General features: G+C 41.7%; 1 protein-coding gene across 2 annotated transcripts in view; it reads right to left on the bottom strand.

Annotated features, from left to right (window-relative positions):
• COL15A1 (collagen type XV alpha 1 chain) overlaps positions 1 to 21692 on the bottom strand; it is a 353153-nt gene that overhangs the window by 22442 nt on the left and 309019 nt on the right. Inside the window, exons 29-34 of one of the 2 annotated variants that reach the window (XM_063451925.1) lie at positions 20165 to 20233; positions 20033 to 20074; positions 18650 to 18683; positions 9157 to 9237; positions 1580 to 1629; positions 323 to 406 (exon numbers count right to left, since the gene is read on the bottom strand). In XM_063451925.1, coding sequence (XP_063307995.1) covers positions 323 to 406; positions 1580 to 1629; positions 9157 to 9237; positions 18650 to 18683; positions 20033 to 20074; positions 20165 to 20233 — 360 coding nt within the window. The remainder of the gene's footprint in view (positions 1 to 322; positions 407 to 1579; positions 1630 to 9156; positions 9238 to 18649; positions 18684 to 20032; positions 20075 to 20164; positions 20234 to 21692) is intronic. The other variant, XM_063451926.1, reaches the window with a different exon arrangement.

Here is a 21692-nt window from a genome sequence, read left to right as displayed (position 1 = left end):
GAGCCGCACTGAAGCTCCTAAAAAGTGTGAGTGTTCAATTTCTATTTTTTATTTACATCATTCCTAGTTCTACCTACTTCACTATTGTGTTTCTTTATTTTCTCTCTATTACATATATTATACCGAGGACTATCTAGGCGCTGCAAATCAAAACAAGAAAACAAGGGAAAATAAGGATATAACAGTTATAATGAAAAGGAAGGAATATAATAAACTCAACTTTTTTTAAATTAGAGAATAATCTATGGATACATTCTATTGCTCTGAATAGATAAGTCATTAAAAAAAATTTTTTTTATCAAAAACTGCTTTCATTATTTACCTTCTCACCATGATTGCCAGGGGGGCCAGGAGGAGCTTGGATGAAAAGTCCGTTATTTGAATCTCCTTTTTCTCCTTTTTCACCCTTGAAAATTAACAATATTTATTAGTTTCCACTTTAATCGATTACCTAGTGCATGCCACTAATTTAATTTAACCTATGAGTACACATTTTAAAAAAACGGGGGGTGACTTACTCCTAATCCATTTTTCCTTTTTATTTTATCCTCTGTATAGTATTGAATGTTTACGATAAAATAAATGCTACATTTTAAAATCTTTATCGTTTTTGTTTTGTCCAATATATAACATCATGACCTTAAAACTAATGTGAGTCATTACAGCATTGATGTCAATATCAAAAGTAATTTTATAAGAGCTGTTTTTATTACACCAACTAGATCATGTTATTAAATAAATATATGAATTCTGATTTTATCTTATAAACACTATAATATTGGCAGTAAGATCGCCAAGTAAGTTAATAAGAAACTGTATGTTAATGGAAAGGAAACAAAACCAGTCTCTCAGTAAGGCCAATCTAAATGACTGCATGAAACATGAGTTAATTGGAAGGTGCTATGGCAATATCAAATTAAAAAAAAAATGAAAAATAAAAGTTTTTTTTGTTGAAGGATGTCAGGATGATATAAACACATAGGAGAACAAGCATTTTGTTTGGCCCTGCATTCACACAGCTGAAGTGGCGTCAAATTCAGATACAGATATAAGAATTATAGAGTACATGGTTTGTATTTACAAGAGCCATTGTGAAATAATGCAGAACTAATAGTTTTACACATACAATTTTAAAAATATAAACTCTACATTTGCCAGCAATGTGTTAAAGGACCATTATAGGCACCCAGACCACTTCAGCAAAATTAAGTGGTCTAGGTGCCAGGTCTCCCTAGTTTTAACCCTGCAGCTGTAAACATAGCAGATTCAGAGAAACTGCTATGTTTACAATGAGGGTTAATCCAGCCTCTGGTGGCTGTCTCCCTTGATGCAAAAATCACATTGAGGACACGCTGACATCCATAGGAAAGCATTTTGTAATGCTTTCCTATGGGCGGTTTGAATGCGCACGCGCGGCTCTTGCGCATTCTGAGCTGGCACTATAGTTCTCCTTTAACAACAATAACATAAAAATGCTTTAAAAAAAGAAAAACATCTGTTATGTTACCTTCTTTCTTTTATTATAAATGTTGGAAAATCTTATGTACAAAGTAAAAAAAACATTTAAATCAAGAGTTACCTTGATGCCCGTAATATAAGGATTCAAGAAATGATTAGGTACCGGAAAACCTGCAATAAATTCAGCACAGTATTATAAACATCATTATAGAAACATCTACCTACTAAACAATTAATCAGTAAAAAGTTTTAAAATGTATTGTAATAAAATAAGATAGGAATAATTCATTACAAATACATTCAGACTACTATTTTTATTACTTTATTGCTATCTCTAATCCTAGAATTTATCATATGACCTTTATATATGTTACTCCATATTCAAATATCAAAACACAATCATTTTATGCATAGAAACTAGAGATGCCAAAGGTGAGGCAAGGGTCACTGCCTTCTGGGTGCACGACTTTTCAGTGTTGTATATGGATATATTTAAACAGCTCTTCCATTTCCATACCTCGCATCTCCCTTTATACTTCTAGATCATTTTATATGCTAAAGTTTTTAGAATAAATAAAATGACGATTAACCGTAACACTGCGATTGTGCATGCTGTTGGACAAAGTTGGTGGATGGATGGGTGGGTGAATTAGTAAATATAGATTGTTACGTGCTGGAAGCTATACGACTGGGTGAGTTGGTAAAGGATACGTAAACAGGGAGACATAGAATGTGATAGAAACATAGAATGTGACGGCAGATAAGAACCATTCGGCCCATCTATTCTGCCCAATTTTCTAAATACATTCATGAGTCCCTGGACTTATCGTATAGCTAGCCTTATGCCGATCCCACGCATGCTTAAACTATGTTAACCTCTACCACTTGAGCTGGAAGGCTATTCCATGTATCCTCTACCTCTCAGTAAAGTAATACTTCCTGATATTATATATAAAACTTTGCCCTTCTAATTTAACTATGTCCTCTTGTTGTGGCAGTTTTTCTTCTTTTAAATATATTCTCCTCCTTTACAGTGTTGATTCTCTTTATGTATTTAAATGTTTCTATCATATCCTCCCTGTCTCGTCTTTCCTCCAAGCTATACATGTTAAGATCCTTTAACCTTTTCCTTAAATTTTATCCTGCAATCCATGAACCAGTTTAGTAGCCCTTCTTTGAACTCTCTCTAAAATATCAATATCCTTCTGGAGATACGGTCTCCAGTACTGCGTACAATACTCCAAGCGAGTTCTCACCAGTGTTCTGTACAATGGCATGAGCATTTCCCTCTTTCTACTTCTAAAACCTCTCCATATACAACCAAGTATTCTGCTAGCATTTCCTGCTGCTCTAGTACATTGTCTGCCTACCTTTAAGTCATCTGAAATAATTACCCCTTAATCCATTTCCTCAGATGTTTAGGTTAGGACTCTATTAAATATTCTATAATCTGCCCTTCTGTTTTTACGTCCAAGATGCATTATCTTGCACTTAACCACATTAAATGTCAGCTGCCATAGCTCTGACATTTTTCTAGTTTACCTAAATCCTTTGCCATTTGGCTTATCCCTCCTGGAATATCTTAGTATCATCAACAAAAAGACACACCTTACCATCAAGACCTTCTGCAATATCACTAATAGAAATATAAGAGAATGGGTCCAAGTAAAGATCCCTGATGTACCCCACTGGTAACAAGACCATGCTTCGAATATACGCCATTGACTACAACCCTCTGTTGCCTGTCACTCAGCCACTGCCTTACCCATTCAACAATATTGGAATCCAAACTTAAAGATTGCAGTTTATTGTTAAGCCTTCTATGTGCAACAGTGTCAAAAGCCTTACTGAAATCTAGGTAAGCGATGTCAACTGCACCACACTGGTCTATTATTTTAGTTACCCAATCAAAAAAATCAATAAAATTAGTGTGGCATGATCTCCCTGAAGTAAACTCATGTTTTCTCTGATCTTGAAATCCATGTGATTTTAGATTACTTTCCCCACTACTGAAGTAAGGCCTATGGTTGCCCATCTCCTCCCTATTACCTTTCTTGTGAATGGGCAGAACATTAGCTAACTTCCAATCTTCTGGGACTACTCCTGTCAACAATGATAGGTTAAATAAATCTGTTAATGGTTTTGCTAGTACACCACTGAGCTCTTTTAATAACTTTGGGTGTATTCCATCAGGCCCATCGACTTATTTGTCTTTACTTTTGACAGCTGAAATAGAACATTTTCCTCTGTAAACTCACATGTAACAAATTACTTATTTGTCCTTTTACCTAAAATGTTGAATTATAAAAACAGTGGGTAGGTATGTGAGTGGGTAGCTATGTGTGCCTGTAGGGGGTTATATAAAAGGATGTTTGATAGCTTGACAGTGGTTGAGTGATGGTATGTACCAGGCTGGGTGCTTGTGACAGCGCATATAAGCGGCAAAAATAAGTAAATGGGTGCTGGTGAGAGAGAGGTACAAGGTGGGATCCTGTTGAAGCCATGCTATTAACAAGCTACTTGGGTGGGCAACAGTAAAAAAAAAACAGGTGGTGACACCCGGTCAGCAATGGGGCCAGCATGGATTGACCTGCATTGCCAAACTCAATTTGAATGGGTTCCTTGCAAGACTACACCAAATGCCCCCCTTTTTTATTAAAGGTACCAGAACCACTACAGCTTAATGTAGTGGTTCTGGGGCATACAGCATCTCTCTGAAGCGGGAGTATTCTATTTTATTCTGAGATAAGGCAGTGTTTACACTGCTGCCTAAGACGACCTCTAGTGGCTGTCACTTCCACAGCCACAAGATGGACTTCCTGGATTTAGTCCTGCAATGATCGCAGGCACTATGTTTACCATCTCTGTACTCTGCATGTAGACACTGAATGCTTGCCATAGAAATGCAGTGTCTCAGTGCATTTCCATGATGCAAAATAATGAAGTATTGTAGTTTCTTATAAAACCTTCGTATTGTTGTAGACAGAAATATCATGCATTTCTATGAGGAGATGATGATTGGTAAAGCAAGGCAAGTTGCTGCACATGCACACTAGCCTCCCAAAGCTCCCTATGAGTAAGCATTGGATTGGCTGAGATCATCAGGAATGATGATCTTAGCATGGGATGTTGGGCAGCCATGGCAAGAATGGTGTGGCAAGGGATAAAAGGTAAGTAAATATATAAATTTCTTTCATTTTACAAATCTAAATAGTTACTAGAACATTATAGGGATATAAATATATGCTATAGTGTTCCTTTATTGCTCAGTAGTACTTTGAGGAAGTGATGTCACTTTCTCTCAGTACTTGCAATGGAGAAGATACATGGAACGTGAAGAGAGAAGTCTACAGCCGTGTGTCAGATCCCCAGATCAGATGCAAAATGGTAACTAAAAAGGCTTAATAAAACATGAGTTGTAGAAATGTGAAAATTGATTTAAAACTGGAAAGTAATACTGTGCGAGTTAACCCAAGGCACCATAACCACTTTATTGAGATGACGTGGCTGTCGTGTTCCTTAAAAATAGTACCATATTGTTATTATACACCACTATTATTCACTCACTCCCCAGTCAGGAATGTGCAACGTGAACCCAGATATCTTGTACCCTCCTTAGATGTTGAGGCAGTTGCTCAAGCTACCTCTATGGAACCGAAACATAATAATAAAGTCATATTGAAAGCAAACAGATCAGTTAGCAGACTGTATAGGTAATATGTAGGGCTACAAAAAGGACATTGGCACTTCAGAGACAACAGAGTAGTGACATGACATTAATGGTATTTTGGAGGCATGTACATAATGCATGCTTTTGTGAAGTATGTGTTTAGAAAGAACTGTACTGTAAGTATTTTCTCCTTTTATTTCTGTCAAAACCCATAATTGCCTTGAATTTACCATTTTTATAATGACAGCTGAGACTCTCAAAAAGTCTAGTAAACTCTCAACCTCTAGTAAACTCTTATCCATCTGGCCATCTCCTGCCCAGGCACTTTTGAATTCCTGAGTTGCTCTCCACTCAGAGAAGGATTCTGCTGCTCACTCACAGGCACTTTCCTTATATCCTGCACAGATGCTCATACCCATATTGCCATGCAGCAGATTCTAATATTATAGTGTAAAAGTTGAAAATATGTAATTATTGTTGGATTATTCATGACAAAATGAAAATGGAGTTCCTTTTCTTTTTCTACTGGTAATAAATGCAATTGTGTAATGGGAGTTGGCAACCAGATCACTTCAATGGGCTGAAGTGTCCCTGCCTACAGTATCCCTTTAAGGGACCAACTGTTACATTTGTGTATAACAGGCATAGGCGACCTTCGGCACTCCAGATGTTTTGGACTACACCTCCCATGATGATTTTCCAGCACTATGGCTGTAAGAGCATTATGGGGGATGTAGTCCATAATATCTGGGGTGCCAAAGGTTGCCTACCCCTGGTGTATAATATTCTCTTCTGCAAAACAGTGACTTTTTGACTCAATGCTAAGCTGCCTCTACTTCTTTTTCTATTTCTATTTCTTTGGTTTTATGACTCCTTTTTATTAATAAATAATTAAAACAAACATTGAATACAGAGATATGTAAAGACACGTACAACAAAGAAAAACAAAGCAATAAAAAGGCTACTGCTGAGCCATTTTACATGACAAAGTGAACTTGATCTCAATGTTCTGATACTTTTGGATGACAATTTGACCGTTATCGGTTCAAAGAAAAGGAGCTTTTACATTTATATTTAATAGTAAGGCTATTAATGAAAAGCTTTATTAGCTCAATATCCCCATACAAGAGTTATCTACACATTACAGACAATATCTAATTTAACATCAAGAATGACTTGATAAAACATTTGTAACAAGTAGCCAATACACTGAAATTTGTCATTGTTTGTGCATGAGCAGAACAAATACCCTAACTACATCTCCTGAGTTCATGATGTTTGGAAGCAATGTCATCTATGTCATCTATATTTTAGTAACAACCCCTTGCTAGACAATTAAACCAATTAAAGGACAAATAAGCACCGTAAGAACAAAAGTACATAGCAAACACAAAAAAATATACATGTGCACACTACACCCAAGCAAATATTTATTCACTAAATCAAAAATTCTCACAAATTCAAAGTGAATTGAAAATTAATTTCACATTTTAAGTCAGAGTTGCCATACAGGAAGCATAGCTGACTTGGAGATTTGTTTTCAGTTCAGTTACATTGGCACTAAATTTGAAATTGACATCAAATTCTTTTTTAATTCCCAGTAATTCTCACTTCAATGATAACCCTGTCAATGTCCAATTTTAGAAAACTTAAAGAAACAGGCATGTATATAAGTCTTGATTTGGAGTACACATCAGCCATTATCATCAACATTGTACTATAAAAGGGGTCAAACAGGCATGTCAGATCATTTAAATGGAATTTGCTATTATAAGTAATACAATAATGGGGGGCGGGGCCTGGCTGCAGAGCAGAGAGGAAGCATGTCTTAGCAGCTCCTGCTTACCAGAACAAACAAAGCAGAATATCGCAACTAAAACAGCGGCTACTCGATACAGCAAGGTCACCAACCGAGAGGGAAAATTGAGGTAAACAAAATGACACCACTTAAGCGACAGTTCAAGCAATACTCATCCATCACCTTGGTGAGGCCTACAAGCAAGGCAGGCGCAGGAGAGACGGCTGCTCCCCTGCTGCCACAACAAGGCGAAAACTTAAACCGGGTCCCGGTCCTTCCCCACCTGAACCCCATGCAAAGTACTTGTAACATGACACCAACACAGAATCCCGGGCCTACTACCGACAAGGCCAACAAAATGGCAGATGCCTCCCACGCTACTGAACCATGCAGTGCAGCGCTGGAAACATTGTGCCTGTTAAATAAAATCTTCGCCTCCTTTTGGGAGAAACTGGAGGCCTGCATGCAACCTCCGGTGCCGGAGAATCTGCCCACAGACCTGCCACAGAACGTACATCAGGCGGAGGGTAGCACCCCCTCTGAAAATAAACCCACAAGAGGCCCGCACCAACAAGGAGCCATCTTGGGGTCATGCTTCTGGAGCCCCACACAGTGCAGCAGTGCAGCAGCAGACCAGGGGCCGCACCCAGAGACTCGGGAAAACCCAGGAGAGGGCGCCCAAGGCTACCTCACCTGCGAGTGCAGATGCGACACAAGCTCCGGAGGGGCAAAGCGGGCATGAACAAGCTGGAGAAACGGCGGGATGCGAGGCCCCAAAAAGCGACATCCACAGGCAGATCCTCCCGTGGCAGTGGCATCCCACGATCAGTCCGGGAGACATGCCACGCAACCACAAGACTGACTCAATATGCCCCACCAAGATCACGTCCACACGGCACAAGGTCCATATGCATCTCAACCCATGGGCTACCGAGCTGGATGCCTCACCCTGCACAGTGTGGATACACGCAGCCCCTGCAAGGCATCGGCTGACTTGAGAATCAAGCTGGGGACTCTAAGACAGGCAAGGTGCCTATTGCCTAGTACCTCTAAGTACTTTAGTTGAACATTCACATAAGTTTAGCCTCTGCTATAGAGACAGTCCTAACCTACCTTGATTACTTGGGGGGGAGAGTGGGGGGGTCTTATTTTATGTTTATCTTATGTTTAGTTATTTGACAGAATGCTAATCGCTCTTATGCTTTGCATACATCACAGCTACACATCACATGCTCGCAAACTGTAATTTGCTTGTTGATCGTCTGCTATGTCTAGCATTACTAACTTACTAAAAATGCTCACTCCTGCCATAACACTGTAAAATTGTGTTGATTATGTTTGCGCTTGTTAAAGCTGTTAAGGCAATACAGGCATCGACGACTCATCTGCCTACACGCCATTGGGTCAAGACAGCTATTTCCGCAATGTCTTAGATAAACCATAGTTAATTATCTGGTTAACAGTATCTAATGTGAAAGAAATTATAGGAAGTTGAAACACAGCTTAATCTAGTACGCTAATCTCGCATATGGTTGCAGATTGTTTCTTACTGCATAGACAGCTCGGACTAACCGATCTCCTACTCTACATAAACTTTAAAATGTGCAATCAGTATGTAATGCTGGCCATCTAGCATAGTATGTTGTTTGTTGCATTCTCATCTCTCACCTCACAACTATCTAAGTTTAAAAACAGTCTTCACGTCATTACATATAAAAAATGTGCATTGTATTCCCTTGTCATGCCTTACTACATTGATGTTTATTACTATATCGGCGGTACATGCTGTTGGGGCATGGCACAAGCATTTGCAACTGTTATTTTTCCTTATGCACTCAAAAATAAAGAATTTATAAAAAATAAATAATACAATAATAATAATAATAATAATAATGATAATAATAATTTCGAGATGGATCCATTTTGTTTGTCAGTAAACTCCATCAATCTGGAGAGTGTGTGATTAACAATGACAACTAAAATTACCAGACGTTAAGATACATATTACTTGAATAACAATTTGTATTTTTTCAGCCTTCATAAGCAGAAAAGGATATAACCAGATGGTGACATTGCAATGTAATTTACTCTAGTGTGTTTTAAGTTATGTGGGTAGACTTATTTCCCATATTATTTTGTTTTATTGTCATTTCAGTATACTGGGAAATATTTTGAAATGAAATATAATTTGATAACTCTGTAAAAATGTACCATTATGCTGATAGCATACCTGGTGGTCCTGGTGGTCCGATGTCACCTTTTTCTCCTTTTGATCCAGACAAACCAAAAGAACCCTTTTCACCTTTATGACCTAGAAACAAAAAACAAAACACAAAATATATGGTATTTTTACAATACACAAACCTTCATGTCAGACATCTCATTACACTGACTGATTTATTAGGGGCTTTGCATTAGAGCATCATTTATAATACAAGTAAAGGGAACATTTATTTACTACATTTTGGGCTACTTGAGATATGTAAAAGCAAGTTGTTCATTTCGTAACCAGGAAGCCTTATAACAAAATAGATCTATTTCAGGATGCTGGCTGAAATCACATTACAAATTCAGGGTGCTGTGTTTGAGTTCTGTACACATTGTAATAGAAGTTTGCCTCCTTGGCATCCTCCTCTGGGGTCTGCAGGTCTGGTACTGCTCCTCCCCTCTTCTTTGTCTAGTCCTTAACGTGGAAGAAAATGTTGACAGCACGCCTAGAAGATTTGCATACTGATATAGGGAAGTACAATGCATGCACATGTTGCGATGTATTCCACTACGACCATGGAAGACTTCTGAGCATGAGCGAAGCGATTATGAAACATGCCACCAAAAATTTAATTCTGATTGGTTAAAGTACATTTAAATCCAGTGTCGTCTTTAACATTAAATTGACACTGGGCAAGCATTTGCTTGGGCCCCCTGGATCCTGCCCTTCCCCCCACACATTTCCACCCCCTGGCATGCAGTCATGCCCTCCACCCTAACACAGTGGCAGAACTAATGTAGAGAAGGCCCTGGTGCAAGACATTTTTTGGGCCTCCCCTGTAGCGCAAGAATGGAGAAAAGATAGATCCTCATCTGTTGTACAATTCCCACGATGCTATGCCAGCTGGGGATCTACCATTTGACCATTCTTGCAGGGCTGTATTTGTGAGCAGTGTTTGTACATTTGAATGTGAGCATGTTGTTGTATACAGTATGTATATGCATGTAGGGTGTAGTATTGGTGTTAGAGTGAAGGGGTGTGTTTCTATATACCTTTTGAGTTTGAATTCAGGGGTGTGTTTGTATATAATGTTTGTATTTGGACACATGCACACATCTGGACACATGCCCAGACTGACACAAACAGACTAGCGTATACACACACAGAAACATACATACATACACACACAGTGGTAAAAACACTGGCACATCCACACATAGAGATACACACTTACACACACTGACACAGATATGTACACACACTAAGATACACAAAGGAACACAGATACACATGTAGTGGTGTATTTGTGTGCAGTGTCAGCCTTGGAATGTAGTAGTGTATTTGTGTGCAGTGTTGGTACTGGAATGATGGAAAGTATGCATTGCCACACGTATAGATACACACTTGCATAAACTGGCACTCATACACACACAGGTACACATACAAAGACACACAAGTACACAGACACAGGTATACATACACATAGATACACATAAACACTGACACAAAGGTCATAGGCGTGCGCAGCCTATTGCATTAGGGTGTGCACCCTAAAGCACAAGCACACGCCGCGTATATATATGTATGTATGTATATATATATATATATATATATATATATATATACACATATATACACACACACACACTGCTGTGTGTGTGCTGTGTGAGGGTGCTGTTAGTGTGATGTGTATGTGAGGGTGCTGGTAGTGTACTATGTGGGTGAGGGTGTTTGTGTGTGCGTGCTTGTGAGGGTGCTGGGAATGTACTGTGTGTGAGGGTGCTGTTTGCGTGTGAGGGTACTGGTAGTGTGCTATGTATGTGTTTGTTAGGGTCCTGTTTGTGAGGGTACTGTTAGTGTGCTGTGTGTTTGTGAGGGTGCGGTGTGTGGGTGCTGTGTATGTGTGTGGGTGCTGTGTATGTGTGTGGGTGCTGTGTATGTGTGTGGGTGCTGTGAATGTCTGTGGGTGCTGTATGTGTGTGGGTGCTGTATGTGTGTGGGTGCTGTATGTGTGTTGGTGCTGTGTATGTGTGTAGGTGCTGTGTATGTGTGTGGGTGCTGTGTATGTGTGTGGGTGCTGTGTATGTGTGGGTGCTGTGAATGTGTGTAGGTGCTGTGTATGTGTGTAGGTGCTGTGTATGTGTGTGGGTGCTGTGTATGTGTATGGGTGCTGTATGTGTGTTGGTGCTGTGTATGTGTGTGGGTGCTGTATGTGTGTGGGTGCTGTATGTGTGTTGGTGCTGTGTATGTCTGTGGGTGCTGTGTATGTCTGTGGGTGCTGTGTATGTGTGTGGGTGCTGTGTATGTGTGTAGGTGCTGTGTATGTGTGTGGGTGCTGTGTATGTCTATGGGTGCTGTTTATGTGTGTGGGTGCTGTATGTGTGCTGGTGCTGTGTATGTGTGTGTGTGTGTGTGATTGTGGGGGGTGGAGGTGGGGGTACATTACTTAATATCCCCCCTCCCTTCTTACTTTATGTAGGGAGGGGGGATCCTTCCTTGCTGCCTTCCCTGGTGGTCCAGTGGAGGTGGGGGCAGATCAGTTATCCCCCCTCCCTTCTTACCTTATGCCTGGGAGGGGGGATCCTGCTGCTGCCATCCATCCCTGGTGGTCCAGTGGAGAGTGAACTCTAGCCCCGCAGGGCTAGAGTTCACTCACGCGAGATCTGAGCGTTGCCGCGGCAACGCTCAGATCTCGCGAGAGGAACCCGGCGGAGCTGCTGGCAATAGCTCCGCCGGTCCTCTCCTGCCTCCCTCCCTGCATGTGGGCCGGTGGGGAGAGAGGCTGAGAGCAGAGCCGGCACTTGGATAGCGCCGGCTCTGCATGGACCGACAGGGGGGATCCTGAGATCTCCCCTGCCGGTCTCAATACATAGGCGTGCCGCGGGGATTAGGGTGTGCCCAGGCACACCCGGCACACCCCGTGCGCACGCCTATGACAAAGGTACACATACACTGACACAAACATAGCCAGATACACACATACAGCCAGATAAACACAGCCAAATACACACATACAGTCAGATATACACACATACAGTCAGATACACACACAGTCAGATACACACATATACAGTAAGATCAGGGCTCGAGTCCTGCAGGAACGCGTGGGAACGGCGTTCCTGCACTTTTTCCACAGCAGGAACGCCGTTCCCATTACTAGTCCTGCAGGACCCAGGGCTGGCACAAGCGGCTGCCAGAGCAGGGGGAGCACAAATCCGAATCCCCTGCCTCTGAATGGGGACTCGGATTTTTAAACTCACCTCTCTCTCTCCCTGCAGTCAGTGGAGTTGTCCGGCCTCTCCTGATAATGTCAGTAGGAGGGGGCGTGACTTTCTCTGCTCTTCTCACAGGACCGCTGGGGAGCAGAGGAAGTCACGCCCCCTCATCCTGACATCATCAGGAGAGGCCGGCTTACTCCACTGACTGCAGGCTGCAGGTTCCAGATCCTGTCCCACCCCTCCTGGCCCAAGGTAAGCCTCAGGGAGGGGGGAAGGCACTTAAGTTTTTTTTTTTTTAAACCCTTTCCCCAGTCCCTGTCCCCCTCCTCAGTCCCTGTCCCCCTATTTAAGGCCCTGTCCCCCCTCCTCAGTCCCTGTCCCCCTATTTAAGGCCCTGTCCCCCCTCCTCAGTTCCTGCCCCCCTCCTCAGTCCCGGTCTCCCTCCTTAGTCCCTTTCCCCAGTCCCTGTCCCCCTCCTCAGTCCCTGTCCCCCTATTTAAGGCCCTGTTCCCCCTCCCCAGTCCCTGTCCCCCTCCTCAGTCCCTGTCCCCCTCCTCAGTCCCTGTCCCCCTATTTAAGGCCCTGTCCCCCCCTCCCCAGTCCCTGTCTCCCTCCTCGGTCCCTGTCTCCCTCCTTAGTCCCTTTCCCCAGTCCCTGTCCCCCTCCTCAGTCCCTGTCCCCCTCCTTAGTCCCTTTCCTCAGTCCCTGTCCCCATCCTCAGGCCTGTCCCTTTCCTGAGTCCCTGCCCCCCTATTTATGGCCCTGTTCCCCTTCCTCAGTTCCTGCCCCCCTCCTCAGGCCCTGTCCCCCTTCCTCAGTCCCTGTCCCTTTCATGAGTCCCTCTCCCCCTTCCTCAGTCCCTGTCCCCCTATTTAAGGCCCTCTCCCCCTTCCTCAGTCACTGTCCCCCTCCTCAGTCCCTGTCTCCCTCCTCAGTCCCTGCCCCCATCCTCAGGCCCTGTCCCTTTCCTGAGTCCCTGTCCCCCTGTTTAAGGCCCTGTTCCCCTTCCTCAGTCCCTGTCTCCCTCCTTAGTCCCTGTCCCTTTCCTCAGTCCCTGCCCCCCTATTTAAGGCCTTCCCACCCTTCCTCAGTCCCTGTCCCCCTCCTCAGTCCCTGTCTCCCTCCTCAGTCCCTGTCTCCCTCCTCAGTCCCTGTCTTCCTCCTCAGTCCCTGTCCCCCTCCTCAGTCCCTGCTCCCTTCATCAGCCCCTGCTCCCCTCATCAGCCCCTGCCCCCCCTCCTCAGCCTCTGTCCCCCTCCTCAGCCCCTGTCCCTTTCCTCAGCCCATGGCCCCTTCCTCAGCCCATGACCCCCCTCCTCCTAAGCTCCTGTCCCTCTTCCTCAGCCCTGCCACCTTACTCAGCCAATAGCCCCTTCCTCAACCCATGTCCCCCCCTCCTCCTAAGCTCCTGTCCCTTTTTCCACAGCACTGTCACCTTACTTAGCCCCTGTCTCCCTCCTCAGCCCCTGTCCACCTTACTCAGCCCCTGTCCACCTTACTCAGCCCCGTGCTCTTACTCAGCCCCTGCATACGAGCATCAGCCCCTGTCCCCCTCCTCAGTCCCTGTCCCTTTCCTCAGCCCCTGCCCCTACCCCTAACCCTAGCCCCAAGCCTACCTCTACCCCTAACCCTTACCTTAACCCTAACCCTAGCCCTAACCCTTATACTAACCCTAACCCTTACCCTAATCGTAACCCTACCTCTACCCCTAACCCTACCCCTAACCTTACTAAGGTTAGGGGTAGGGTTAGGGATAGGGTTCGGTTCTTCTGAAATTCGGGACTTCAGCAATTCCCTAACCCTACCCCTAACCCTACCCCTAACCCAACCCTTACCTCTGCCTCTACCCCTAACCCTACCTCTAATCCTAACCCTAGCCCTAACCCTACCTCTAACCCTTACCTTAACCCTAGCCCTTACACTAACCCTTACCCTAATCCTAACCCTACCCCTAACCCTACCTCTACCCCTAACCCTACCCCTAACCTTACTAGGGTTAGAGGAAGGTTGGGGTAAGAGTTAGGGTTAATGTTAGGGTTAGGAGTAGGCATAGGGTTAGTGTTAGAGGAAGGTTGGAGTAAGGGTTAGGGTTAGGAGTAGGTTTAGGGGTAGGGTTAGTGTTAGAGGAAGGTTGGGGTAAGGGTTAGGGGTAGGGGTAGGGTTAGGGTTAGATTCCTGTCATCATTCCCTTAATTTTCCCTACCTCTCATGTTTTACCACTTTTCAGAAATCCAAAGCACTTTGGCACTTCCGAAATTCGGCACTTCGGCAATTTGGATCGGTTCGGCACTTCCGAAATTCGGCACTTCTGAAATTCGGCAGTTCGGCACTGGCAATTCGGACATTTGGAAGCCTCAGAATGTCCGAATTGCCGCATATTTAAATTCGGACCGAAACAAATTGCACATGTCTACTGCAGATTAGATATCCAATTTGCTCAGGAAGCAACATTTTTGGAAATAGTTCTTCAAGCTGTGGTTTCATTCCCGTCCTACAATCACATCTTTTTATCTTCATCTTTTTCTTACTGCTGCTATCTGCATGGAAAAACATAAATTTGCTTTTCCATAGGATTAGTGGCAGTATTGGCTCCCTCCCTTCATTAATAAATGTTTGTATTTTGGCATATATTTTCATGTCTTGTCATTTTGGGAAAGGCTTGTTAGTGTCCAGTTTTATATGCTATGGGAGAAGGGATTAAGGGAGGTTCTGTATATTATGTATATACATTTCTTTATAAACCCTGCCTATCCTTCCCTTCAGACCAGCTGCAAAATCCTCTTGTCTTACTGCCACAAATGTTATGGAATTTGAAGAGAGTAAAATTGAGGTTTTTTTAATACGAAACCAGACAGATTGGCTTATTTACAACAGCTTATTTACAACAGTCTCGCATTGTTCCTGCAACAACAGCCTATACTCTCAGTCAATAGACTGGAAATGACCTAAGTCTCCAAAGTAAAGTGAAAGCAATGATCTCTCTGTTCATGAGCATTGACAGAGGACTGTGTTAAAAAGCACTATCCAGACAGAATATGTAATGTGATAATACCGCTAATCCACACCCTGAGATAATTAGCACCAAAACATTTTATTTCTGAATGTCTAAGATAAAAATGAAATTAGTGCATAAACTTTTTTTTTCTAACTGTGTAATCCTTTCAGTTCTGTTAAAGTCTGGTAGCATTTTAAATTGTGTGTTGTGGTTTCTAAGTAAACATGGATACTTCCTTTATTGTCTGGGTTTTCTGCTATGTGTCATAATTATGACTCTAAGACGTTCATTATCACATGCATTGCATGCAAAGTATTTTATTGATTTCATATACTTTAAATGCACTGCTTTGCAGTGCCATCCAATGTTTCAACTAAAATACATGGTTTTTGGAGAGCTTAGTTTCAAAATTTTACACCCCTCATTCTCTATGTGTTCATCAGTGTGCACCTTTCATTCCTTTTTCTTGTTATTTCTAATTTCTCACTAATTCCAAATAACCTATAACCTCCGATCCAGTACCAACACTTTATTTAGTCTACCTCAATACAAAAAGAAAGCAGCCTGATTCCTCCTTTTCCTACAGAGCACCACAATTATGGAACGACCTCCCGCACACTTTCAAATCTTCCCCAAGCCTAAAGTCCTTTAAGAGATCCCTCTCATATCTCACATATCTCAAAACAAAATGCACCTGTCATGGTTGATTATATATTTCTTACCTGTTCTATGTTAAATTTTGTATATATTGTTTATTAATATTGTTTTTGTATTTTATTGTACCCTATTGTATCAATGAAATGTTTTGTGGACCCAGGACATACTAGAAAACGAAAGAAATCTCAATGTATCCTTCCTGGCAAAATATTTTATAAACAAATAAAATAAATAAATAAATAAATAAATAATAGACCTAACTTTAAATTTTTAGTAAGCCATGTACAATACAGCAATCAACTTGTATTAAGCAATAATTGTATGGGTGTGTACAAACACAGCCAACGAAATTTGAATGTGGAAACATTTGTTTCAGGAAATGGCTCTGGGCAGGGTCACTACTACACTGCGTGCAGAATTATTAGGTAAATGAGTATTTTGACCACATCATCCTCTTTATGCATGTTGTCTTACTCCAAGCTGTATAGGCTCGAAAGCCTACTACCAATTAAGCATATTAGGTGATGTGCATCTCTGTAATGAGAAGGGGTGTGGTCTAATGACATCAACATCAGGTGTGCATAATTATTAGGCAACCTCCTTTCCTTTGGCAAAATGGGTCAAAAGAAGGACTTGACAGGCTCAGAAAAGTAAAAAATAGTGAGATATCTTGCAGAGGGATGCAGCACTCTTAAAATTGCAAAGCTTCTGAAGCGTGATCATCGAACAATCAAGCGTTTCATTCAAAATAGTCAACAGGGTCGCAAGAAGCGTGTGGAGAAACCAAGACGCAAAATAACTGCCCATGAACTGAGAAAAGTCAAGCGTGCAGCTGCCAAGATGCCACTTGCCACCAGTTTGGCCATATTTCAGAGCTGCAACATCACTGGAGTGCCCGAAAGCACAAGGTGTGCAATACTCAGAGACATGGCCAAGGTAAGAAAGGCTGAAAGACGACCACCACTGAACAAGACACACAAGCTGAAACGTCAAGACTGGGCCAAGAAATATCTCAAGACTGATTTTTCTAAGGTTTTATGGACTGATGAAATGAGAGTAAGTCTTGATGGGCCAGATGGATGGATTGGTAAAGGGCAGAGAGCTCCAGTCCGACTCAGACGCCAGCAAGGTGGAGGTGGAGTACTGGTTTGGGCTGGTATCATCAAAGATGAGCTTGTGAGGCCTTTTCGGGTTGAGGATGGAGTCAAGCTCAACTCCCAGTTTCTGGAAGACACCTTCTTCAAGCAGTGGTACAGGAAGAAGTCTGCATCCTTCAAGAAAAACATGATTTTCATGCAGGACAATGCTCCATCACACGCGCCCAAGTACTCCACAGCGTGGCTGGCAAGAAAGGGTATAAAAGAAGAAAATCTAATGACATGGCCTCCTTGTTCACCTGATCTGAACCCCATTGAGAACCTGTGGTCCATCATCAAATGTGAGATTTACAAGGAGGGAAAACAGTACACCTCTCTGAACAGTGTCTGGGAGGCAGTGGTTGCTGCTGCACTCAATGTTGATGGTGAACAGATCAAAACACTGACAGAATCCATGGATGACAGGCTTTTGAGTGTCCTTGCAAAGAAAGGTGGCTATATTGGTCACTGATTTGTTTTTGTTTTGTTTTTGAATGTCAGAAATGTATATTTGTGAATGTTGAGATGTTATATTGGTTTCACTGGTAAAAATAAATAATTGAAATGGGTATATATTTGTTTTTTGTTAAGTTGCCTAATAATTATGCACAGTAATAGTCACCTGCACACACAGATATCCCCCTAAAATAGCTATAACTAAAAACAAACTAAAAACTACTTACAAAAATATTCAGCTTTGATATTAATGAGTTTTTTGGGTTCATTGAGAACATGGTTGTTGTTCAATAATAAAATTAATCCTCAAAAATACAACTTGCCTAATAATTCTGCACTCCCTGTATGGGAATCTAAATTAATGCAAAAGGACACTTTGGGCACCAACACAATTGTATTGCATGTGATGTCATTGGTTGAGCTGTGTACATACAATTGATCAGGATGTCTTTTTCTGGAATGATAGGGCAGGTTAATGGTGCTACATTCTGCAAACATAAATTTTTGTGTGTGTATGTGTACAATAACTATAAAGATTTACAGTTTATTAACAAGGCCACAACCTATTAAATGCATTCTAGTTGTGTTGGTGCCCGGTGTGACTCCACATTTGACAAAGTTTAAAGTAGAAATGACCTACTGGGTATGGGTTTGAAACTGGAAGATTCACGTAGGTACTTAATAATTCACTATATAGCATGCTTGCTTAAATTTAATTTCAGTTAGCTCTTGCTGTTTACACCTCACTGTAAAATGATAAAACACTGGGTAACTGTTAAAAGCATTGGAAGTTGCAGATAATACTAAAAAATATTAACTTTTACTTACAAAATGCATCCTAGGCTTTCTTTTATCTCCTACCTTTCCTAACCTACTGCTACTCTTTTAAATATATATTACACTGCAGTAGGACACAGACATAGTGGTTAACTTTTTAGTTAGAGGGCAATTCTACACTACTCCCGAAAAATGTATTTAGCTGCTATGATCACTAATTTATATTCTATCAGCAAAACAAACAACCACATGTATATTTACTACAGATAACATACCACACATGTTGGATACACCATTATTTGTTTCTACCTGGAGAAGAAAAACACAATCAGCTTATAATGAATAGCGTAATTTGATCTGATTAATATGTGTATTATCAGCATGCCTTAATGCTATATATATATATATATACACACAAGAATATGATTTAAAATATTAGTGCATTAATATCAACTTGTAGCTCTCACGTTATTGTGATATAACTATACTCAAAATGCCAAACCATCCATCAGATGGCAGTGCATCATGGGAACTGTGGCCCCCCATCTGGAAAGGTGCATGTTGGCTATTCTATGTTAGTCTGTACTTGTTCTGCTTTTAGTAGAAAATGTCAAACTTGTCATCTTTTAGACATTCTGCAATAAGATATTTCCATGATTATAGTTTTGGCAGTTTGGTCATTACATTAGAATATACTCCTATAGAGCTGTAAAATTGTATGCTATATTACTGCATAAGATGTGTGCTTCATTTTTCCACATTTATCAAGCAATTTAATACCATAAAGCAGATGTCCAGTCAGCAGGTCAAACTAATGTTATTGTTTGTTTTGTATAATTAATGAATTTAGAAATTACATGTATTGAATGTCTTTACAAACGAAACTGTTAATGTCGCCACTTAGTATGTTGCATTAGAACATGCAATGCTATCGGTAAAACACAGCGACCACAACACACAGTAAACCAAGCAGATTAAACCATGCAATGTAATTAAGAGAGTTCTTACAAATACAAAAAAATAAAAATGCAAGTCAATATACATTAAATAAATTAATTTGAATACACATACTCCATTATTTGGTGTCAATGTAGAAGTCATGGTGGCAGGAGTACCCTGATGTTCTCCCAGGGTAAGTGGTCACACCATTTAAGACAACAACAGAGGCTGCCTCCTCTGCCTCGAAAAGCTCCTGAACTGATAGTCTGATAATGCAATGCTATGAACTAGTTGAATGCTTATCATGGACCCTCACCCACCCCCCCATGGTAGTAACTATGATCATAGGATGTATGCCAGTACTTAGCCCAAGCCTAAAACAAATTTATTTTACATCCAACTCACCAACTAAGTCTGGTAACTAAGAATACCATTCTTTTGTGACTTCTAGAATCTCTAGAACATTGTGCTTCTGCTTTCAGTTTTAATACAAAACCATATATATAGACCACATAAAACCACAGTCTAGTTATCTTACATTAGGCTTCCATTTTACAGACAGTTCTGATTTAAAAAAATGGTTATACATTATTTAGGATAACATTAAAGCAAAAACCATGCAAATTAGTGCACGTAATATTGTTGCATGCTGCTCCCTTTGCATTGGGTGTTTAGTATCCATAATAAGTAAGTGCAGGTTCTTCATTTGTGGAACTTACAGACATTTTGCAGTGAGGTCTGGGGGGGATTGGATATACAGTCTATTTGAAATTGGAAAAAAAATACATGTAATATACAGTGGCTAGTATATATTTTTTTAAACAGACAAAATGCCCACTACAGATACTTACTCCTTTGAAGTGCACAACAGTTCCCGGTGGTCCAGGAGGTCCAGGTGGCCCTGGCAGTCCTCGTGGACCCTGTAAAGTATGCAGTAGAAATATCAGAAATTACAGAGGTCTAAAACAAGCAGATAATAAAACTTCACTCCACTTTGTATAGGAATATTGTCTACTGCCAGAACTATTTAAACTCAAGGAGCCTTTTTTAGCTGGGCACAGACCTAGGCATATGTGCTGAATTCACACTAATTGTAACTGAAAGGATTATACATGGCTCTTCATAGCTGGAAGTGATGAACAACGAGGCTCTTGTGTATCGATTATCCTATCTCTGCCTGCAATTTTGGAATGCGGACTAAATTAATAGTAGAGACACTTATGTGCAAAGTACAGGCAACTAAAATCAAACATTGATAACTGTGAATGTGACCTATAGGAATGTGGTAAACATAGAAACATAGAATGTGACGGCAGATAAGAACTATTCAGTCCATCTAGTCTGCCCAATTTTCTAAATACTTATCTTAAGTCTAGGATAGCCCTATGCCTATCGCACGCATGCTTAACCCCTTAAGGACCAAACTTCTGGAATAAAAGGGAATCATGACATGTCACACATGTCATGTGTCCTTAAGGGGTTAAACTCCTTCACTGTGTTAACCTCTACCGCCTTAACTGGAAGGCTATTCCATGCATCCACTACCCTCTCAATAAAGTAATACTTCCAGATATTATTTTTAAACATTTGCCCCTCTAATTTAAGGCTATGTCCTATTGTTGTGGTAGTTTATATTCTTTTAAATATAGTCTCCTCTATTACTGTGTTGATTCCCTTTATGTATTTAAATGTTTCTATCATATCCCCCTTTCTAGTCTTTCCTCCAAACTATACATGTTAAGATCCTTTAACCTTTCCTGGTAAGTTTTATCCTGTAATCTATGAACCAGTTTAGTAGCCCTTTTGTGAACTTTCTCCAAATTAACAATATCCTTCTGGAGATATGGTCTCCAGTACTCAGGGCAGGCACCACCATTAGGCGAACTAGGCATCCGCCTAGGGTGCCGGCCTGCTGGGTGCACCCACTGGGATGTTTCCTGGTGGGCTGCCTGCCCGTGTCTGAGTCTGTATCTCTCTTGAGCCGCACCCAGCGCCAGACCGATCCTTAAGGCACCCGAAGGTGGGAGTGCAGAGAGGAGCCCTGACACAGGGGGCCCAGGAGGTGTATTAGGTAAGGTAGAGCAGGCACCTGCTTACCTTGATGTCAGGTGCCTGATCTGCCAAAAAATGCAGGTCACTTGTCCTGAGGAGATGGGGACGGAGAAGCCAGGCGGTGAGGGAGTCTGTTCTTGAAGCCTCTCACTCCTCCCTCGCACGCCGTCTGTGATGCCGGGAGACAGAATATGACATAATTCCAGCCCTGGCATACTTAACAGCGGGCGGGAGGAGTGAGGAGCTGCCCCACACTGGACCCCAGGGAGGTGAGTGTTTGAGTGTGTGTGTGTGTGTGTGTGTGTGTCAGTGAGTGTCTGACTGTGT

This window comes from Pelobates fuscus, chromosome 4 (genome assembly GCF_036172605.1).
Source record: "Pelobates fuscus isolate aPelFus1 chromosome 4, aPelFus1.pri, whole genome shotgun sequence".
Lineage (NCBI taxonomy): Eukaryota > Metazoa > Chordata > Amphibia > Anura > Pelobatidae > Pelobates > Pelobates fuscus.
This window is presented reverse-complemented; position numbering and strand designations above follow the sequence as displayed.